At 37.1% G+C, this 20002-nt stretch overlaps 2 protein-coding genes across 7 annotated transcripts; both read left to right on the top strand.

The window, feature by feature from the left end:
* The first annotated feature begins 262 nt into the window (after positions 1-262).
* Positions 263-9346, top strand: LOC147493813 (AAA-type ATPase family protein). 4 transcript variants are annotated; one of them, XM_086565344.1, is made up of 9 exons: positions 265-735; positions 1369-3094; positions 3188-3407; positions 5904-6086; positions 6194-6418; positions 7042-7756; positions 8337-8405; positions 8487-8515; positions 8734-9346. In XM_086565344.1, the coding sequence occupies exons 2-8, from the start codon at positions 1454-1456 to the stop codon at positions 8497-8499; spliced, it is 3066 nt and encodes a 1021-aa protein (XP_086421470.1). In that variant the 5' UTR covers positions 265-735; positions 1369-1453; the 3' UTR covers positions 8500-8515; positions 8734-9346. The 4 variants fall into 4 exon arrangements, with proteins under 4 accessions (XP_086421471.1, XP_086421470.1, XP_086421468.1 ...); XM_086565345.1 differs by lacking the exon at positions 8734-9346 and having other exon boundaries at positions 263-735; positions 6200-6418; positions 8487-8719; XM_086565342.1 differs by lacking the exon at positions 8734-9346 and having other exon boundaries at positions 266-735; positions 8487-8719.
* A 465-nt stretch (positions 9347-9811) lies between these two features.
* Positions 9812-18485, top strand: LOC147493812 (multidrug resistance protein). Of its 3 annotated transcripts, none has more exons than XR_015198265.1 (6): positions 9812-10294; positions 11261-11398; positions 11562-11648; positions 11750-11797; positions 17837-17993; positions 18119-18485. XR_015198265.1 is itself a non-coding variant. In XM_086565346.1 (6 exons), the coding sequence occupies exons 1-6, from the start codon at positions 10019-10021 to the stop codon at positions 18129-18131; spliced, it is 702 nt and encodes a 233-aa protein (XP_086421472.1). In that variant the 5' UTR covers positions 9819-10018; the 3' UTR covers positions 18132-18485. The 3 variants fall into 3 exon arrangements, 2 of the variants coding, with proteins under 2 accessions (XP_086421473.1, XP_086421472.1); XM_086565346.1 differs by having other exon boundaries at positions 9819-10294; positions 17854-17993; XM_086565347.1 differs by lacking the exon at positions 18119-18485 and having other exon boundaries at positions 9817-10294; positions 17854-17997.
* The last annotated feature ends 1517 nt before the right edge of the window (positions 18486-20002 follow it).

Here is a 20002-nt window from a genome sequence, read left to right as displayed (position 1 = left end):
CTATAGTAGAACATTTAATTTTAAGTTCATACGAAATACAAAGGCTCACATAAGCGTATCTCCTGGTCTACTACGGCTAAAAGTCCTGTTAAAGGATCTTAAATTTGTGTTTATACAATCCTTATAGGCTTATAGCTGACTGCCTGACTGTTAGTTACTTAACACGTACTGTCAAAAGAAGACCGTTAAGTGATGTGGGGGACCGCTGAGTTGCTCACGCAGTCACGCCGAATAGCCAGCCTATTTCCTCCATTTCGTTTTCTGACCTGTTGAAGTATTGAACTATCTCTTAATTGCACTAAGATAAGCGTGACGAGATTGATATAGGGAACACAGGCTTTTTACCCATTTTCTTGTGTTTTTTAAAGTAATAAAGACGAAGTAAACTGTCCTAGGCTCCAAGGGTTCAATTTCGGGCGCGCCAACAACTTGGGTTAGAATCATTAGATGCTGGCTACAAGTCTACAACTATGAGTCTACGTACCAACTGCCATGTAGGCCTTCTGCAACGCCAACATTTGCAGAGAAAAACCAAACAGAAATACTTATTAATGAATGTCTGACTTCTCTCTCTCTTCTGTGTCACGTTTATTGAGATGGATGGGTTATTTAAAACCCTCAGTCATTAATGCTATTTACTGTTGTGCCACTTCACCTCACTTTTCTTGTTTACTGCCACTCATTAAAGCCCGAGTGTGCTTGCTTCCGACTGCAGTTTCATCAGTAAAAAAAAAGGTTAGGCTTACATTGTTTTGAATTCCGTTGGTTTTATATATTGCGGAAAGAAAGAAAAAGAAAAAGTGTTTTCGTTAACTAGTGAAACTTTATGACCATGCTATCACAAGACACCTAAATGGAAGTAGTTAATAGTTCATACTCATTTTGAAACGGAACATGGGGTTAGAGATACGAGAAGTACTAATGCTGAAAGCCCAGATAAAATGTAAATGAATGGGAAGTGAGGACACTATTTGGATGTTGATCATATTCTGTTCTTTATTGCATATAATTGACTAGTTTGGATGAATAAACACCCCACCACTATTCTTCTTATTTGTTACCCTTTTGTTTCTGTTCTTTCCATTTCTTGGGTGTTTTAAGGTGAGTTCAAGATTGTCTTGTTTATATGTTTGTTTGTTTGTTGTTGTTTCTTTTTCTTTTTACTTGATTTCTTATGGTAATTAACTGCAATGTATGTCCTGTTTTTACAAAAAAATAATATTTATAAATCACTCTGTAGGAAGAACTAAAGCACAACTCCGAGACTGCGGACCTGTGTTTCATGGAGTTGAGCTACATTGCACATTGTAATTATATTATAAAAGTTAATTTTGTACGTGTTAAATCGGGTTTTGTTTGGTGCTTCAGGTTGGCAACTCACAACTGTAGCTGGTTTTCACCTGGAACTCAATTTTTCGTTATTGAAAGGAAAAAAAAAACTTCTTTCAAGAAAATGTGGGATGGGCGACGGCATTCCGTTGATGTCCCTTTCTCAAGAACTTTAGTTGCACTCAGGAGAGTTAGGTCCCTAAGGGACCCTTCGACCAATTCTACGACCAAATTTTCTGATGTTGACAATTTTACATGGGAAACAGATTCATGTAATGGGATTTCTCTTGATCACGGAAATGCTGCCCATGGAGGTGTGTTGGACAATCGAAGTCCTCGTAGGTCCCATAATTTCGTCTTGACTGAAAGAAGGGAGGGACCTCTAAGTGACCCTGAGTTGGATTTTGTTATGGGATTGCATGGTTCCAAGTCATTTTCATCCAAGAAGTTGTCTCGGGTTCAAAAGAGAGGTTCAGGTCCGGTGAAATCCAACTTTGTTGACGAATCAGGCTATTCAAGGTCAAACACAAATCTCATATATGAAAGCAAGTTATATTGCGGCGGACTGCATGATAATGATAATGATCAGATTGATAAAGCACTGAACTTAACGTACATCTCTGCTTCCACAGATTATTTGGAGGAGTTGGAGTTGTTTGGTGAAACAACATTATCCTCTAGAACCGAAAAGGATGAACCTGAAAGCAACCATAAATCACTGTACACTAAACGAACCAAAGCATCAAAGGAGAATGGAGATGCTGCGGGGAGTTGTGTAGGTAGTAGTCCATCCCTTTTGGAAAGCATTGGCATCGATGGATCAAGTTGTAACACATCCCTGTTTATAAATGAAAATATAGATGTTATGGATTACGATGACTGCAGATGTGGGATTAATTGTTGCTGGTCGAGTACCCGAAGATCTAGGGAGCCCAATCTTCCTTCCAATAGGGAAGATGAACCATTGTTATCAAGAGGTGGGGAGACTGGTCTATCTGGGCATGAAAGGAGCTGCACTTATGCGAAGAATGAAATTGCTCCATATTCAAACTGCCCAAGGAGTCTCAGTCATAAATTTCAGCCAAAATCTTTTGAAGAAATGGTGGGACAGAAAGTTGTGGCATGTTCTCTCTTGAAAGCTATCTGGAAGGGAAACATATCCTCCTTTTATCTCTTCCATGGTCCTCGAGGAACTGGTAAGACATCAGCGTCTAGGATTTTCGCAGCTGCTTTAAATTGTCTCTCTCTTGAGGAACATAGACCGTGTCAGTTATGCCGTGAATGCAGACTGTTCTCATCTAGAAAGAGCAGAGATATAAAAGAGGTGGATCCATCAAAAATCAATGGGACAGACAGGATCAGATCACTCCTTAAGAGTGCAGGCCAGTTACCAATTTCTTCAAGGTACAAGGTCTACATCATTGACGAGTGTCAGTTGCTGGAAGGAGAAATTTGGTCGACTTTATTTAATAGCTTAGATGATCTTCCTCGACATGTTGTTTTTGTGATGGTCACTGCTGACCTGGACAGCCTACCAAGGGCTGCTATTTCACAGTGCCAAATGTACCATTTCACAAAGATCAAAGATGTCGATATTGTGAACAAGTTGGCAAACATCTGTGTTGAAGAAGGTGTGGACTTTGATAACGCTGCGTTGAATTTTATTGCTGCGAAATCTAATGGCTCACTTCGAAATGCCGAAATCACCCTTGATCAGCTTAGTTTACTTGGGAAAAGAATCACAATATCTTTAGCCCACGAACTTGTGAGTTAACGTTACATAGCATGTTGCGTATCTTCAATGTGTACAATGCTAGTCTGAGATGTCATAATTCGCCTGTCTGTTCACATTGTGCAGATTGGAATTGTTTCAGATGAGGAATTGCTTGATTTGCTGGATGTTTCTTTCTCTTCAGACACTTCAAGTACAGTCGTAAGAGCTAGGGAACTTATGAGATCAAGGATCGATCCTATGCAGCTTATTTCACAGCTAGCTAATCTCATCATGGATATTCTTGCTGGGAGATCTCAGATCGGGATTTCTAAAGTCAAAAGACATTTTTTCAGAGCCAATACGGGTAAGTTTAGGTGGTGTGTCGGAAATTCCAGTTGCTTACTATTTCTAAGTTACGATGTATATTCTCTGTAACCCTAAATCTTTGACCATCTTGTTGAGAAGTCCCTCATAGCTTATAAATAAGGCAGCAAATAAATCACAATCGTCAGAACTCATATATGAAAGAATCAGAATACATACAGGAACCAAGCAACACCTAGTACATTGGTAAGAGCATCTCCAATGGGGAGTGTAAAAGTACACCTCCACATTGGCTCCACATAGGTGCCATTAGGATTTTACTACTCTCACTACACACTATATGTATAGAATGAAAATACCCCCACTTGAGAGTTCCCAATGGAGAAATGTAAAAAATTTGGATTTTAAAACTCGGGTGTCACTTGGAGTTAAAGAGGGACGTCACTCTAAGTGACGCCCAAGTTTCAAAATCACAAATCACTACTTTTAGAATTAAGAGGGGTGTCACTTGGAGTGACGTCCGGACTTATTTTAAACTCGCACGTCTCTCCAAGTGACACCCAAGCCTTTTACCAACTTGTATCCAGGATGAGAATTCTCCACTCCTCGTAGAAGTTAATAGCTGTTTACCTACGGTTTTCATCCCCCATTAGAAGGGTATTTTTGAGATTGGGGGTGTGAACTTTACATCTTATACTGTGATGCCTTACTATTGTAAATTGAGATATAAATCCAGTTTTTCAAGTAGCTTACTGTCAAGGAGTATGTTCCTCAAATTTTTTTTTTTTTTTTTGGAACACAAAAATTTATTACGTGAAGTTTATAAGGAGGAAGGGAGATAATGATAACTAGCCTCAAAGATTTAATCACGGAGGCTCAAGGAGCTGGAGCAGAAAAAGGTAAAGAGATGAGTTGGAATTGGTAAAGATGACACAATGACTGAATTAAGAGGTACACGAGAAATCGTAGAAAAAGGGAGTTTGATAAGAGAGTTGGAAGTGAGGAAGGCATTTAGAGTGGACGAGTGGTGGGGTTCATTGTAGTGGTCGGGGAAGGGAGGAGGATGACAGGGAGAAATACATTATTATTTATTAGAGGTCATAAAAAAATGGAAGCAAAGAAATATAGGGTGGGAGGAAGCAAGGAGTGATTGAGGGAGAAGAGGCACAAGGATTTGGTCTTTAAATGGAAGCAACCAAAGACCAAAGATGGGGATCAATTTCTGAGTTGTAGAGAAATTTGGGCCCAAAGGTAGCAAAAGATCAAGTCCAAGTCTTTTGTGATGATATTAAGGCTAGATAATAGATTCATACTCTCGGGAAATTTTCAGAGTTATATAAAGAATTTGATGATATTGACGATGAGGAACATATATACTTTAAGTGCTCATAGATGCTAATGGTGATGCATAGGGACAGAGGATAGTGGCCAGTTGGCTGTGGACAGGGTACATTGTCCTTTTTCTATGTTCTTGATTGGTCTCTTTTTTTTTGTTTATCAGGGCTATGGTGTTATGGATTTAATACCTGCTTGCTAATGTCTTGAGGGGTTGATGAAATCCCTTCTTTGTTACATCATTGAACGTATCCTTATCGATAAAAAAAAATGAAGTTGATATTTAATCCATAAGTTAAGTTTAAGGTATGGAGACAGACAATCGTGTGTGTGTGTGGGGCTCTCTTCTACCACTAGCTCCATCCTTGGTTAACCTAGAACATATTTGGATTACTACTTGTCGATAAAGGTAAAATTCCCTCCTAGAGATTTCGTTAACTGATTTAGATTAGATGGCTTGCATGACAAGTTTCACTGACAATAAGCAATCTAGTAACTGTAAGAACAAACATAGGTAGATTAATGGACACAAATCAAACAACCACAACACTAGCTTTCTTACCCTGGTAACCACTAAAGGGAGACTTCATGTCATTCCCTCTCAAGAACTGTGCGAAACACTTAATAAGTTTTCAGTTTTGGAGTTTTAATCAAGGTGTCATAACTACTTATGTGACCACATCCATTATCAGCCGACAACATTCTGTAACTTTGTATTGTTCCACTCTTCGTGAATCACGGCCCCAAACGTCTCTCATGAGGCGTGTCATAAACTCATCATCTTCCTGTTTCCGCAAAGTAACACAGCCTACTTCTTCAATTCAGTGAAAGCTAGAAGGGTTACAAGAGCGTATAGTTTTCCCAACAATGTGGCCACCTTGCTGCATTGGGGATGCTCTTACCAAACAAAGTACACTATAAATACTCAAGTAGTGTTTGTGACTGGGTGTTGTAGCAGAATAAGTTCCATCTTATATTTTGTTACAAATGTGAAAATTTTGTGTTGATTCTAATTTTTTTCTTTCTCACAATTTGAAATTTATGGCTACACATCCATGACTGGGTGTTGTAGCAGAACAAGCTCCATCTTGAATTTTGTTACAAGTATTTGTGTTGATTCTTATTTTTTTTCTTTCTCCCAATTTGAAATTTATGGCTACACAGCCATTACAGTTCTAACTTTGTGATTTTTTCATTATAGCTGAATTAGACATAAACAAGTTGAAGCATGCCTTAAATTTACTTTCTGAGGCTGAGAAGCAGCTGAGGACATCAAAGAATCAGGCAACATGGCTCACAGTAGCACTTCTACAGTTAAGCGCTGTAGATTCTACTTCCTTGGATGCAAACAATCTTAGAAGATGTTTAACAAACCAGCAAAGTGGTGAGATTGATGAATATGATTTTTCCCCGTAATTCCTGTTAATCATTTGTTCAAATCATTTCCCCATAATCCCCGTAATTCCTTGGATGCAAACGTTTTCCTTGCAGGTGCAGATGATGGATGTTGCAGCACATATTCAGTGGGGGACGATGTAAAACATTCTTCGTCTTGTTTGTGCTGTGAGATTTTGTCCCAAAATGTACTGATGCAAAGAGATACCAAGGTGAAGTTGGATATCATTTGGAGGAAAGTTTTAGAAAGGTGCCACTCAAATAAACTAAAGAGGTTTTTGCAGAAAGAGGGCAGGTTGTCTTCTATAAGTGTCAATCAAGGCAAGTAGTCTAGAATTTCTTTCCAAATAACTTGTTCTTGGTTAACGTAAATATTTTGTTTCATTATTGACATAGAAAATGTCTTGTCACTGTCCTGGGGCTTGTATAGATCTATGTTGTCAGGGGCGAGGTAGGCACTAGCTAGGTTTCCCAACTGATGCATTTGGTAACCTTGGGAACGCCTTTGCCAACAACCTGCAATTATTTTCACTAAAAGTTGCCGCCTCCGGCGCCGCATTTGAGAAAATAGGTATATGTAAATGCTGAGAGTCAGATCTCCCTATATTAATGTCTTCTCCTTATAGTCTATCATATTTCTCATAGTAGATATTACCTCCATTCACATATTACTGTCTAATACCCATGCTAAAAAAATAAGTAGAAGTCAAAGAAAAGGAAGATAAGCACAACAAGTTTTACGGTCTCCTTTGTTTAATTCTCATCATGCTTACTTTTTCTTCAAACTAAATTAGTTAGCATATGTGTATGTGTCACCGCTCTTGCCATTATGTTTTAAGAAAGTAGTTGAATATAGCTTTTGACTGAATGCATGTGGCCGTTCTGATTGACATTACAGCTTCTGTCTTGTATAACCTTAGGTCTTTGTTTTGTCTAAATTTTAGGTATGGCACTAGCAGAGGTGGAATTCTCTCATCCTGATCATGTCTACAGAGCAGAGAAATCGTGGAAAGTAATTGCAAGTTCACTTCAACTTGTGCTTGGGTGTGATGTAGAGATTAGAATAAGTGTTTTACCTTGTGCTTCTGTGAGGAAGAGTTTGAAGTTTAAGAAACCATCGTTCTGTATATTCAGTTGCACCCGCAGAATTCCTTTAACTATAGAGGATGAAATCCAGACAGATAATTTTGACTTCACCTCTGGAAGAGCTATTGTGGCCACTGAAACTAGTCCATCTGGTAATGGGGCTCAGTTGTCCTCTCTCTGTTCTCAGCATAATGAACCAGCTACTTCTATAAGAAACGATGAAGGAAATGTTTTAGAAATGTGTAGCTCAACACGAGATGGTCCAACAAATAGGTCAGAATCAAGTGTTCATTCTTCCAAACTAGAGTACGTGAAAAGAGAAACTCAGCTTCTCTCCATTCAAGAACAAGAGAATCAGCAGCCAAGCTGTTTTCCAAAGAAAGTAAGGTTTCAGAGAAGGTTAAGTTCTGGTGCCGATTCACGTGCAATCTGTTTGAGGATCAGGCCACTGAATAAACTTGGATTATCATTTCCTCATAAATCATCTTTTGAAACATTTTTCTGCATTAGTGATCCTTGCAATCTTTGCTCCGGTTCTGATGCGTTTAGTGACAGCTCCAACAATGAGGATGCGTAAGAACATTGAATCCTATTTCTTTTTTGTGCACTCAAGTTTAATTCCCATGATCATTAACTTGGAAATATTAGTAGTTAACTAATTATCTTTGATCAATAGAACTTGATAGAATGGCTTCATATCCCGATGTATGGAACAATATCTGTAGTTAAATCAGGTAAATGATAGTAATATCTCTGATACATAATCCACTTTTTTTTACCAAAGTAAACGAGATATATCTGTAGGTTAAAAGAATGGGCAATCTTGAAGTGCTTAACATGTGTCAGAGTGTGCATGCTTACTAGCTCTTTCTGCAGTACTTTTTTTTTTGTTCTACACAACCGAACAAGCAGAAATTGCAACCGATAAATCTTTTATTTTCTGTTCGGCCTTTCCTTGAACCAAACACACCTTTTCAGTTTGTGGATAAACATTCACGATTACAGGTTTGCCTTGTTTTGACCTTATGTCTACTTACCTTTCCCTGTTCATTTTGTTTCTTCTTTAGATGACCACCAAGTCCACCATACACAGTTTTTTATTCAATCATTTTTTTTTTCTTTTTTGTTGTCTAAACTTCTCTCTCTGTCGCAGAGCTGGGAAGGATAATGAAACAAATTCCAAGTTGCATTGCCGCACAGCTCCAACATTTCCCTTGGGAAGGTGATATTGTATTTCACTATTTCATGCGTAAATTCTCTTGGATCCAGCACATTGTAATTTATTGGCTATTTGGGTTTGCAGGCATGGCAGTTAAAGCGACCACACCAAATGTAAGCTACTGGGATGCTTCCTGCCCTGTTAATTAGGAAGAAAAAAGATGGTTTACTTGGATATATGAGATTCCCCGTATACATGTAGAACACTATCTAGTTTATAGGGTTAGTGCATGTAAAGGCGTGTACTAGTGATACTGGCTGGAAGACTATTACAACAATTCATTGACCTGAATCTTAAAAGCCAGTGATTGATGCTTAGCTGTTTCATGCAGGTGTCTGTCACCTGTTAAATTTAACGTAATCGCAACTCACCTGGGCTGATTATGACGTGTTTTTTTTGGTCCTACTATCCAGAGGTGCAAATCAAAACCAAATGGAGAAATCCACTCTTCCGGACTTCATTAACCCATGGAATCCCAACTGGATACCTTATACACACTTAAATGCATGCAACCGCATTGGCACTGAATACCGCAAAAAATGGAAGGTGGGATTGTGGGGAATGTTAAATTCCAGTAGAATACCCTTGAAAAATCGGTGTCCATCTTTTCAATTAAAGCTAGGAAGGCTGCGTATTACAACATTGCATACAGAATTTGCCCGCTAGAATAGAAGTGCCTCGACTCAACTGTTATAATGGTGGGCATTCAGCGGTCTAGAAGGCTACACATGGAAGCCTACAATCTGACATATTAGTAGCAGGATCTAGGGTCTTCAATGGACTGCCCAAGAGAGGACACAAAAAAGAGGTTGAGAAAAGGGCTTCTCCTTCCCCACATTAAAAAAGGAGGCGCATCATTGTAGTTTGTTCATTATCATCGCTACCACACCCATCTCCTTAACCTATTATATATATAGAGGCTCACCCATCTCTTTAACCTATTATATATATTCAGGCTTTTAAACGGACATATCCGTTATATAAACTATGCAAGACTCTATATAAACTGCTCAACACACTATGTAACATGTCCAATTCCTTTTAAGAGAAAGCCTGCCCTGTATATACATCCAATTCCTTGGCGTGGAACTAAGTAAGCCTTGATCCCATATTCCCATTGGTAGGGTACATAGTCTCGGCTCGGCCTCTCCCCATAGGAAAACTTCTTACGCTCCGATTGCAGAGGTTTAAAACCTAGGTAAGGATCCTGTAGACTTTCATATCCACCACCGTCTACCAAGGTCTTGCCCACAATGGAAGCAGAATTACTATAAAATTTGAGCAGATATGGTATTAATACGAGTAAATGACAGTCCGTGCATTCACCAAATCTAATAACAACATATAAGACGACGTAGATACCCCCTATATTTTCTTCTTTTGTCAAATAGCCCCCAAACACAAAATTACTGGAGGCATGCAGGACACTTGGACACACAGTCATTCCAACTAGATATTATGGATAAGAGTAAAGTTAGAGAGACGTCTGTATTTGATAGATGATTTGTCTCCTCATCCACCACCACGTCAAGCGAAGATCACTCTAAAAAGTAGACGAGATATATATAGTCTATATAGAGAGAAGTGGGCATTTTCTTAGCTGAAGTAGTGCCGGTATGTCTCAAGTGGCTCAACTTCCATTATCATCCTCCATAAGTTGGAGGAGAAGAAGTAATGGAGTTCATCAAGAAAGAGAATCTTTAGTCCACCACTCTCTTATCTCTACGCAGCAGCAGCAGAAAAAGCAGCGCCAGCATGCCATGCTGGTGGTTCAAGCCAAGGGTAAGAAAGGAATGCAGTCTCGTCAATTCCAACGTCCTCAACTTCCTGCTTTGCCTAAACTCGAAGAAGATGGCAACCCCAAGTTCCTCATTTTCATCCGCATGGCTAACGTCAGCTCTCTCTCTCGTTAATTACTTCATTTGTTTTCTTTTCTTATTTGTCTGTTCTTTCTTATCAAGTATAATTAACTGCTTGTGGATTCTGCTGTAAATTATATAATATTGTTATGTCATTTAAATGGGATGAAGTTTCAGTTTGGTCTTTGAGATCAATTTGAAAAGAAAATCCTTAAACTCACTTCCAAATTGAAAAATTGCGGTGATGACAAGAAGGGACATCAAAGCGTGGAGCTACTATGACAGTGGGAGCAAAGAAACAAACCTTCTAGTGAATTGATAACCATGGTATTTGGTTGGTTGCCTATACTTTAAAGTATAAATTAATTAGTTGATCATGTTTATTCCCGTGTCCTGTGAATGCTTGATTTTCGTACAATTTATTTTCCACTGCATTGTAGTTACTCGATTAAGTCCTTTGCACTTGTTCCACCGCAGCATATTTATTAATCAGTGTCTTTTCCTCCAATTTTATCCTGCTTAGAGAAACACCTAACGGTAAATAAAGAACTTCTAATATGAGGATTAATATGCAATTATATAAACTTTCATTCTAATGTGTCAGCCTCGGTGCTCAGCCAAACCTTGGACCCAGGATAGTTGCCTCAAATTTACCCTAGCCTGACACAGACCCCAACCTAGCCACCAAAACTTGGCGTCATCGTTAATGGTGCAGGGTTTTGACTCAAAAGGCATGGGCACTATTAAGGGGGCGAGAGCTCACTACATATATTAATGCATAGCTTTATCGCTATCGGAATAAGGGACTTTACAATTTTTGTCCACACGCCTGATATGATGAACACGTGAAATGCATGTGAGATCCAACAGTTTAGTTTAACAAATCACTCAAAGGAGGATTCTTCCGTTATTCGTGTTCCTTTCTGAATGTATGGTTAATCTTCTGCATTTTTCTGATTGTTATTTAACATTTGTCATGGGCCATCTGCATATGAACAGGTTTATCTTTGGTATCCACTTAGCCTTATCACAGGTGGGACCACTGCAAAGATTATGATTGCAGCCAAAGATAACTTTTTAGGAAAATATATTTACAAGGAAACAATTGCGAGGAACATTGCAGCTGTTATCTACAAAGTAAGACATTTGTTTAAACCTGTTTTTCTCATTGTATTTCCATCTTTTTTCTTGCTTACAATTGAATATGGAGAAAGCATAACCTTTGGCTGAGATCTTATGTAGATATTTTAAGCTAGATCTCATGCATAACTGAAGTTCAGGTGGTCTGTAATCTAACCAGGATGAGAAAGCTTTACAACAGACGGCATTTCGGCAGCATCGTGTATTGCGTGCATGCAATGAGTTTAGATATGGCTACAAACTTGTTGTAAGTAATCTTGTCATAAAATACTATAGTTTTGATTAACGGTTTTCCAGTTTAGCAAGGAGAAAGAAAATATTTACTCATAGTTTTATACTGAATGGCAGGAAAATAGCAATTTGAGAGCTGCACTTTCTACTTCAGATGTTATTGAGGTGAGGTTTCTTCCCTCTGCATATTATCTCACAATGACGAAACACATTTTGAAGAATTATTTCATTGGGAAAGTCCAAGTGTTAAAGTTGCTTATTATATACAACGGAAGGGGAAGTAGTTGGAAGATAACAATGTAAGATATGATATAATAGTCCAAAGACTACTATATCATATCCTCCATAAAGTGGTCAACAAGTCAAAACCTTATAGAGTTTCGGTTTCTAAATTGATGTGGGTTACTCCTCAAGTAAATATCCTATTACTCATGCCTTAATTGCATTGGCTAATTAAGAGAAAAAAGTTAAATAACTTACTCCACCAATTATGGGAAGGTGGAAAACTAAAGGACTTTGAAACCACCGTCCTCTTTCCAAACCTTTATAAGCTTTAATGTGTTGATTGTTGTTGTAGAGAAATATGGGGTTTCACTCCTATATAAAGGATGGAGAGAGGATGGTGGTTTCAAAGTCTTTTAGTCTTCCACCTTCCCATAATTGGTGGAGTAAGTTATTTAACCTTCCTCTTAATTAGCCAATGCAATTAAGGCATGAGTAATAGGATATTTACTTAAGGAGTAACCCACATCAATTTAGAAACCGAAACTCTATAAGGTTTTGACTTGTTGACCACTTTATGGAGGATATGATATAGTGATCTTTGGACTATTATATCATATCTTACATTCTCCCACTTGGTCTATATGACAAAACTATACAGGGATTTTATTTTATAAAATGTTTTGTAAAACGACTCATGTGGGTTAACAATAAAAACAACATAATTGCGTTCGCGTTTTGAAAATATGTCCAATACATGCCTTTACATAATTTGGTTATCATAATATCATTATCAAACAAATTACTAATATGATTTATGGCGGTATTATGTCAAATATGCACGTGTGCGACATCTTTTCTTCCATATACCACGTCATTATCAACTTTAATATGATCTATAAGTGAAAAGTTAGGCAAAAAATTTATTGCCTATTAGTGTTCAATAATAATATTTTGTTTCATTCATAATAAGTACGTACATCCCACTAATGAAACAGAAATAATAGAAACATGATAATTGAGCTCTTTCGGTGTTAGATGAAATAAACATAAAATTTCAATCCAATTAACCATCATTGCGTCATGGGTTATATCAAATACTCTTATTTTAGTCGACATTTCATAATTATACGTGTTTGATAGAAACCAAATGGTTAATGGATCAATTATTATAAGTTGGTGCTATTATCATCAGTATACACTCGATGTTTCTACAATTCATAAGTGTTCTCCAAATCCAATCTTGCACCTAAATCTTGAGTATAACTCTTGGAGAAGATAGGGTGCAACATAAGTTTTAGCAACTTGGCAATAATGTAAACAACTAATCCAAGCTCTAAGATAATATGCACACTATATATCATAAATTGTGGCTTCAAAACAAACCACAAGCTCAGTAGTAACAAGATAATCTGTCTGATCTGAGTTTAAACATTCAATCACAGGAATATGTGATAAATCATCATAAATGTGAGCAGATAGTCACCTATTCATATAAAGTACGTTAGTAGCTGAACAAATCAATATAGATAATCTATAAGGAAGTTTACTAAGATATATATGTTTTCTGAGACAACTCCATAATTTGCCTCTTCAATATTCTTAGTTTTGTGTAATAAACCAAAATCACAGTTGTTTAGCGTAAAAGTCATAAACATACAAGATTGAAATTATAAACTAACTCCCACTGACCTTCAAGTATATATATTACTAAACACTGTTTTCCGAGGAACAACAACTTTCTTAGAAGTGAAAGGTACGGGGACAAGCACCCAAACTTCTATATTTACCACATTTCTGAATTGCGTCACAATATCTTTGTGGTATCTATATTTCACCAATCTTAGAGAATCTAACATTATTAGTTTCAATTATTCTTGTACCATAGTTAGATAAGTAAATACCCTTTGGATTTTCTAAGGCAACCAATAACTTGATGGAAAATCCAATTTTCTTTCATAGAGAATATAAAACTCTAACTTCGCTAAGCATCCTTAACTTGCAGTTGCCTTAATATGTTTCTATAAAAGAAGTTCTTCAGAACTGTTTTTATAGAAACTTTATACATACATAATGGCTTTTAGAGTTTCAATCCACAAAGACATGGGTATAAAATGATTTACTTAACATTCTCTTAACTATGTCTATAAAGGTCGCGCCTTTCTAGAAACTTTACAGATACGCCAGGACATGGAGTTTAGCTTTAGTAATATTCACCACTTCGATTAGCTATGACATCTTCACTTTATGTCTAGTTGCTTCTCAAACTTAAGAATGTACATTAAAGAGATTTATTATGTAATAAATCGACACAATCATGATGTGAATTTTCATCTGTAAGTGTGTTAAGATAACTTCATCAGGAAATATTAAGTGGTAGAATGGATACAAATGTTGAAACTTATTGTAGCTCTTTAGGGATGTGTTTGAATCATTTTCATTAATACAATTCACACACATTCACCTAAAAGATTAGTAAACTAAGATCCAGAATAATCATACACTCTACCAATCTATTAATAATTGTCTTAAAGATGTTTCCAAGCTAAGTCTTTTATGCCACAATAAAGACGACACGTCTAACTTAGCTACAGTTAGTTCCAACTCGAAGATGTATGATCATTGAGGTTCCATTCAAATGGTTATGGAATTCTTTGTTAGTATAAGTCATCACATAAGGTTCGATAATGAATAAAGGTGAAAAGACTCATATATATATATATATATATATATATATTCCATTTCCATATCAAAATGATCATCCATTATCATCATAATAAGAACATGTACAGTAACACTTAAGTAGATACACCAAGTATTAGAAGAATATGGTTTGATTCGAAAATACAAAAGCAAAGTGTTGACTCTCTATTTCAAATCATACCATTCCGTTATGACAGTCTTTCTGAAGATGCTTCAATTTCTTAATGAAATAAAAGCACTTCATGTCTTATTCTTCTTTAAAAACCTAAATAACGTGAGTAGGTCATTTTAGCTTGGACAATCTCTTCTCCTTATGTCTTGGTCCTTAACACATAAGATGAATTATCCTTAAAGTTTAAGTCTTACCTCTTCTTAAATGACCAATTTGGTCAACCTAATGACATTCCATTGCCCTTCATCGTACTAAAACGAATTTTGGAATTGCCTAAACGAAGAATGTAAGAAATTCATTCAATGTAAAGACTCATCACATTCTTAACTAAATTTTGGTTTAACCCACATTGTGAGCTAAGTTCTAAAAGTTTCATATATAGATATATCATATCAGAAACTCTTAGACATTTTAGATTTTTACAAACTTTATGAATAGGGACTCAGAAAAATAATGCTAACTATATAAACACTTTGATATACAACACGTAAATCTTAAAATGAAGTGATGAACAAAGTAGTATCATTACAACATTGCCTTTAGGCTAATGATGCAACACACAAAGCGTTCACTCACATATTAATATTATTATAATAGGGTTAAATAATATTATATATCAAAATTGGATAAGTCTGTTACCTTTGGATATCCAGTTTAGTTCCAATTAAAAATACAAACGGATTACCCTATCTCAATTTCCTAACCAATGAAATGATTATCAACCTTTGGGCCAATAAAACATTCCTCATGATTAGAAAATTGTAAAATAATGTCATTAACGATAATACGATTGATACTTACAACTTTTTGATATTATGGTCACTTTGGTGACTACCAAACGATAATATTCGCAAATATCAACTCGTGAAATGACAATAATCACCATGATAATCCCAATGGATTGCTATTTGTTATCATAAATAGTAGCAATTCAATGTCAATAGCAATAATATAATAAGGTATTCACAATATCATAATATTAGGCCACTTTGGCAGCCCCAAAGTTAATCTGCGATTACCAAATTATGGAATGACATTGATAAAAAATTCATAATCATAGTGAAATATAAATATGTAGCGGAATAATAAACAAACTATCATAATGTATGAATTAATAACGGGTGCAAATTATTTTCACTATGCAACCATCATTGAATTGGGAATTAATAGACAACGTTATTGGTAACATAATAGAAATAATCATCTTATCGTATGCATGCTATTGAACACAACGAACAAGTAATGCATGCAAGCTCAGCTCAACTTGACAAACCTTAAAAAATCATATAGATATATCTGACAATGTTAAAATAAAAAATGACTTCAAATATCTAAAATGAATTTAAGTTTGTCATCAACAATAATATGGCATTCACAAATTCTTAAGGTTTTAGGCCCACTTTGGCGGCTACCAAAACGGTAAATTGTGTATACCATGTTCTTAATTGACATCAATAATATTATAATGAGTAACAACATTAATATCATAAATATGCTCATATAATTAAAACGTGATATGTAGCGGAAAATGATCGATTGAATTTCATCATGTATTCTTCGTTAAATAGAGCATGCATTCATATACCTTAGATTGTTCCCAAACAAATTCAAAACATGTTTTAAGCTTTTCTATAATGTGGGATTCGTAAAAACCTACATAATGGCTATTTATGTGTTAAAAACAGACTTAAAACGAATTATATATAGCCAAAAACAAGTTATATGGGTCTGTAAACCGGTTATGGGTACGGTGATTTGCTATTCATTATCGGATTCTACACATTATTTTTGCTATGATTCATTATTTACATTCTTCATGTTATGTGAAATAATATGTGATTCATGATCCTCTCTATTAAATTTGTGCTTACAAACAATTCATCAAAGCATCTAAAGATCATGGGTATATGTTTCAAAGAAATGGTTATATTTCAAACTTTCTCAAGGTCGTCAAAGAACCAAAATAATTTAAGGGTAAAGTATCCATCTATTAAATTATTTTGAAACAAAAATTTTCTCTTATTTCCTTGGTAGGCACTGAAAATCTTTCTTAGCCCAACTTGCTGTATACCGCATTAGAATGATGAGACTTCAGAGGATGAAATGCTTATAATAGCTTGAACTGCGGAATTAAAAACATTAGGAGCTGGTTCTAGTTCCTTTTGGTTTTCTTTTGGTTTTCATTTATGAGTGGATTGCATATGATGCTCACCTTGAACGTAGAAAGTAGAAAGTAGAGCTAAACACCTACAAATGTGTGTATGCATACCTAGGAAAGCAGGGGGTGTTCATGTGAGAGTACCCCGTGCTATTTGCAAGATTAATCCTCAAATGAAACACCACCCTCAGGCGAGAAAGAAGAACTAAAAGGTATCTCATTTGATCCACCTATTTCCTATAAATATATTGGTATCATCAGCAAACTGTAAATGAGTGACTATAATATTGGCTCTCCCCACATTAATGCCTAATGAAATGACCCACTCTAAAGTCCTACCAAATGCTTCAACAATGAGATACAAGAAAAAGCGGTTCAATTGGTCTCAATCCTCTCAAAGGAGAAAGTGAGAGACACAAGTAGGCTGCATTTTTATGGAGCCTCAAGCTAGTTTATTTTCAAAAAAAGAAAAAGAAGAAGATTGCATGTTCCATCTTGAGCCAGTGGGAGGGGGCATGTGAGAGTTCCCTGTATCAATTTTGAATTGTGGTGTTACTACTTATGTCTGTGTCGTGGGATGCTCAAGTATATCGCGTATGTATTTTGTGGTCCAAACTTATTAAGTTGACATCACTTATTTTCATAGATATATACAAAATATACATAAGAGGAGAAGGGTTCTTATGGACTACTCATTCTTTATCTATTGTCTTTTTATGTCGCTGCATTTAGGTAATCAAGAATCTGAAGTTTCAGTGTGTGTTTTAGTTGCTTCTTAGAGGGAATGTGAACGGGAGTTATGACGTAAAAATTATAGAAAGCTTTGAATGTGCATTTCCTTGTTACATTGATGACGTCTCGTTTGTAATTGATCAATCACATGATCTGTTCAGTCAGCGTAACTTGCAGTAATAATCTTGGATTTTGTTCTTCTAAATTTAGTTGGCAGTATGATCTTGTTTTCAGCTTCCAACACCAGACAAACTTAAAACTGTCCTTGACAAAGTAAAGGACTACTTTGGAGATGCAAAGGAATCATTCGGGAAGCTAACAACCTTGAATACAACAAGTGAGGAGACTGAAGAAGACACAAAAGAAAATGCCAAGTGAGTCTTATAGTCAAGATGCTTATTCTTCTTCCTCTGGGTCCTAATTCAATGGCCTTTAGCATGTAACTATTTAAGATTTAATCAGGCCAAGCCCTTAAAATCTCACTTCTATGCTGTGTTAGGGTGAAAGGTTGAAGACAAGGGAATTATTTTTGCAGCTGCGGAGCTTGGAAAGTTTCTTTTGGCAGCCACAAGTGCGGCAAAGGAGAAAGGTTATGTATCCAACAATTAAGGGGATAAGGTTTTGTTCATACTTTCCATTTAATCAAGAAAAATTGTAGGTCTTGCTATGTCAGTTTGTTTGGGAAGAGGGATAGGTTTATCTCTATGTGCAATGGTGACTGTGAACAGTTGCATGTGCTTTCGAGAATGTATAGCTTATCCCTTAGTTGACGTTCACACCAAAACAAAACTTGGCCATTTGTTGTTTCCATGATTTTAATTTTGGTAATTAAAGTTATAATGATGGGTGGTATTATCCTAGGAAAATTTAACTCTGATCCATGGTTTGTGGTGTAAAACTGTAAAAGTAGATGCCCTATTATGAACATGAGAGGATCTACTATACAATTACTAAACCCTGTTTCTCTATATTATTGCTTGCGGGATTAGGGCAAGTATCTGCATTTTGACACCCAAAGGAAAAGAAATAGGCCTGTAGCCAAGAAGTTTGGATAAGTAGCCCTTTGACGGAGATGGCTGTGTTCTAGCCTTTTAGGTCAATATTTTCGAAGGATGACCCTTAACAGAAGTCATTGACTCATTGTGTGAGTATGCTACATGTAGGGGAGTGATATTCTCTATCCAGCACGCGCCTAACATGGTGGGAATGACACATCGACCTATGGATCCAGGTCGCATCCATGAGCTAGTAGAACGCTACAGACAGATCGCAGTATCACGCGAACTACACGAGGAAGTGACACGGATTCCCTATCCGAAGCAATCATGACTAAAGGTGTACTTGCACATATTTTGACCGTCAGCCACTGGTCACGGCCGCAAGTTACTTGTACAGACTGCCACTCCACATCATTACAGCAGACCTAGGAGGGCAGTTCTCACATGTGATCCTAATCTCCACCCCTCATTTGGGACATCCTTTACACGTGGTGAGCAAGAATACACTCTCAATCTCTATAAATACCTCTCATATGAATTACGCCAGACCTGATTCTACTCTCCCCCATACAACCCAGAGTAAGATACGTAGGCAGTTCGCTCTCAAGTCGAACTCGGTCTCATCCAATAATCTATTCCAGTCCCCGGTGATCGTTTGTAAGGAAAACCATATCACACCTTTACATTGGGCCGCCGTGGTCTCGATTACTTGAGAAACCGGACCATTTTCAAACAAATCAGAGCCAAAACTCTCAAGCCCACGGCATGGCAAGCCTCGAAGCTCAACTCCACCTTTTTAGCAGCCAACTAGGGACGGTGAGCGAGCAAATAGCCGAGCTCGGGCAAGAAAACGCCACACTACATGCACGGTGGATACACGTAACCCACTAGGTGTCACTGCGCAGAGGACGGCGTCATCAACGTCGACCAACGAGATCACCGAAATGAACCAAAGGCTCGACAAAAACGCGGTAAAGAAAGATTCCACCCGGATAGTGCAAAGATGCCGAAAACCTACCGCCAAGATCTCCATTTGTTGCTGAAATACTTCACAAAGTCTCTCCTCCGGACTTTGTCCAACCACGGTTCGATGTACGACGGCGGCCGACTTGCCCAAAGCTAGCATATAGCCGTATGTTCAAAGTCTTGCACTCTACGGTGCACCGAGTTCGACCATCTCCATTCGCGGACTATTTCCGTGAGTCTAAAAGATGGCCCACTCGACGGGTTCTTCTTCCCTCGAGGCGACTCAATAAAAGTTTGAGCAGCTTCACCGACGATTTGCGAAGCCAATACGTCCATAACAGGGGCGTAAGAAGGGTAATCTCAATTCACTCTTCCATTTCGCTCTTGGTAAGGAGGAAACCTGACTCCTTCCTAAGCCG

The sequence above is a fragment of the Coptis chinensis genome, chromosome 6, assembly GCF_015680905.1.
Source record: "Coptis chinensis isolate HL-2020 chromosome 6, ASM1568090v1, whole genome shotgun sequence".
NCBI classification, from domain to species: domain Eukaryota; kingdom Viridiplantae; phylum Streptophyta; class Magnoliopsida; order Ranunculales; family Ranunculaceae; genus Coptis; species Coptis chinensis.
The sequence above is the reverse complement of the archived record's forward strand: the minus strand, read 5'-3'. Positions and strand labels throughout refer to the sequence as shown.

Bases quoted from the DNA above. Each gene is read 5' to 3' on its own strand.
- LOC147493812 (XM_086565346.1), top strand. From the start codon at position 10,019: ATGTCTCAAGTGGCTCAACTTCCATTATCATCCTCCATAAGTTGGAGG. The intron at 11,649-11,749 runs GTAAGTAATCTT...ACTGAATGGCAG, and splicing joins GATATGGCTACAAACTTGTT to GAAAATAGCAATTTGAGAGC. The intron at 11,798-17,853 runs GTGAGGTTTCTT...TCTTGTTTTCAG, and splicing joins CTACTTCAGATGTTATTGAG to CTTCCAACACCAGACAAACT.
- LOC147493813 (XM_086565344.1), top strand. From the start codon at position 1,454: ATGTGGGATGGGCGACGGCATTCCGTTGATGTCCCTTTCTCAAGAACT. The intron at 3,408-5,903 runs GTAAGTTTAGGT...TTTTCATTATAG, and splicing joins TTTTTTCAGAGCCAATACGG to CTGAATTAGACATAAACAAG. The intron at 7,757-8,336 runs GTAAGAACATTG...TCTCTGTCGCAG, and splicing joins AGCTCCAACAATGAGGATGC to AGCTGGGAAGGATAATGAAA.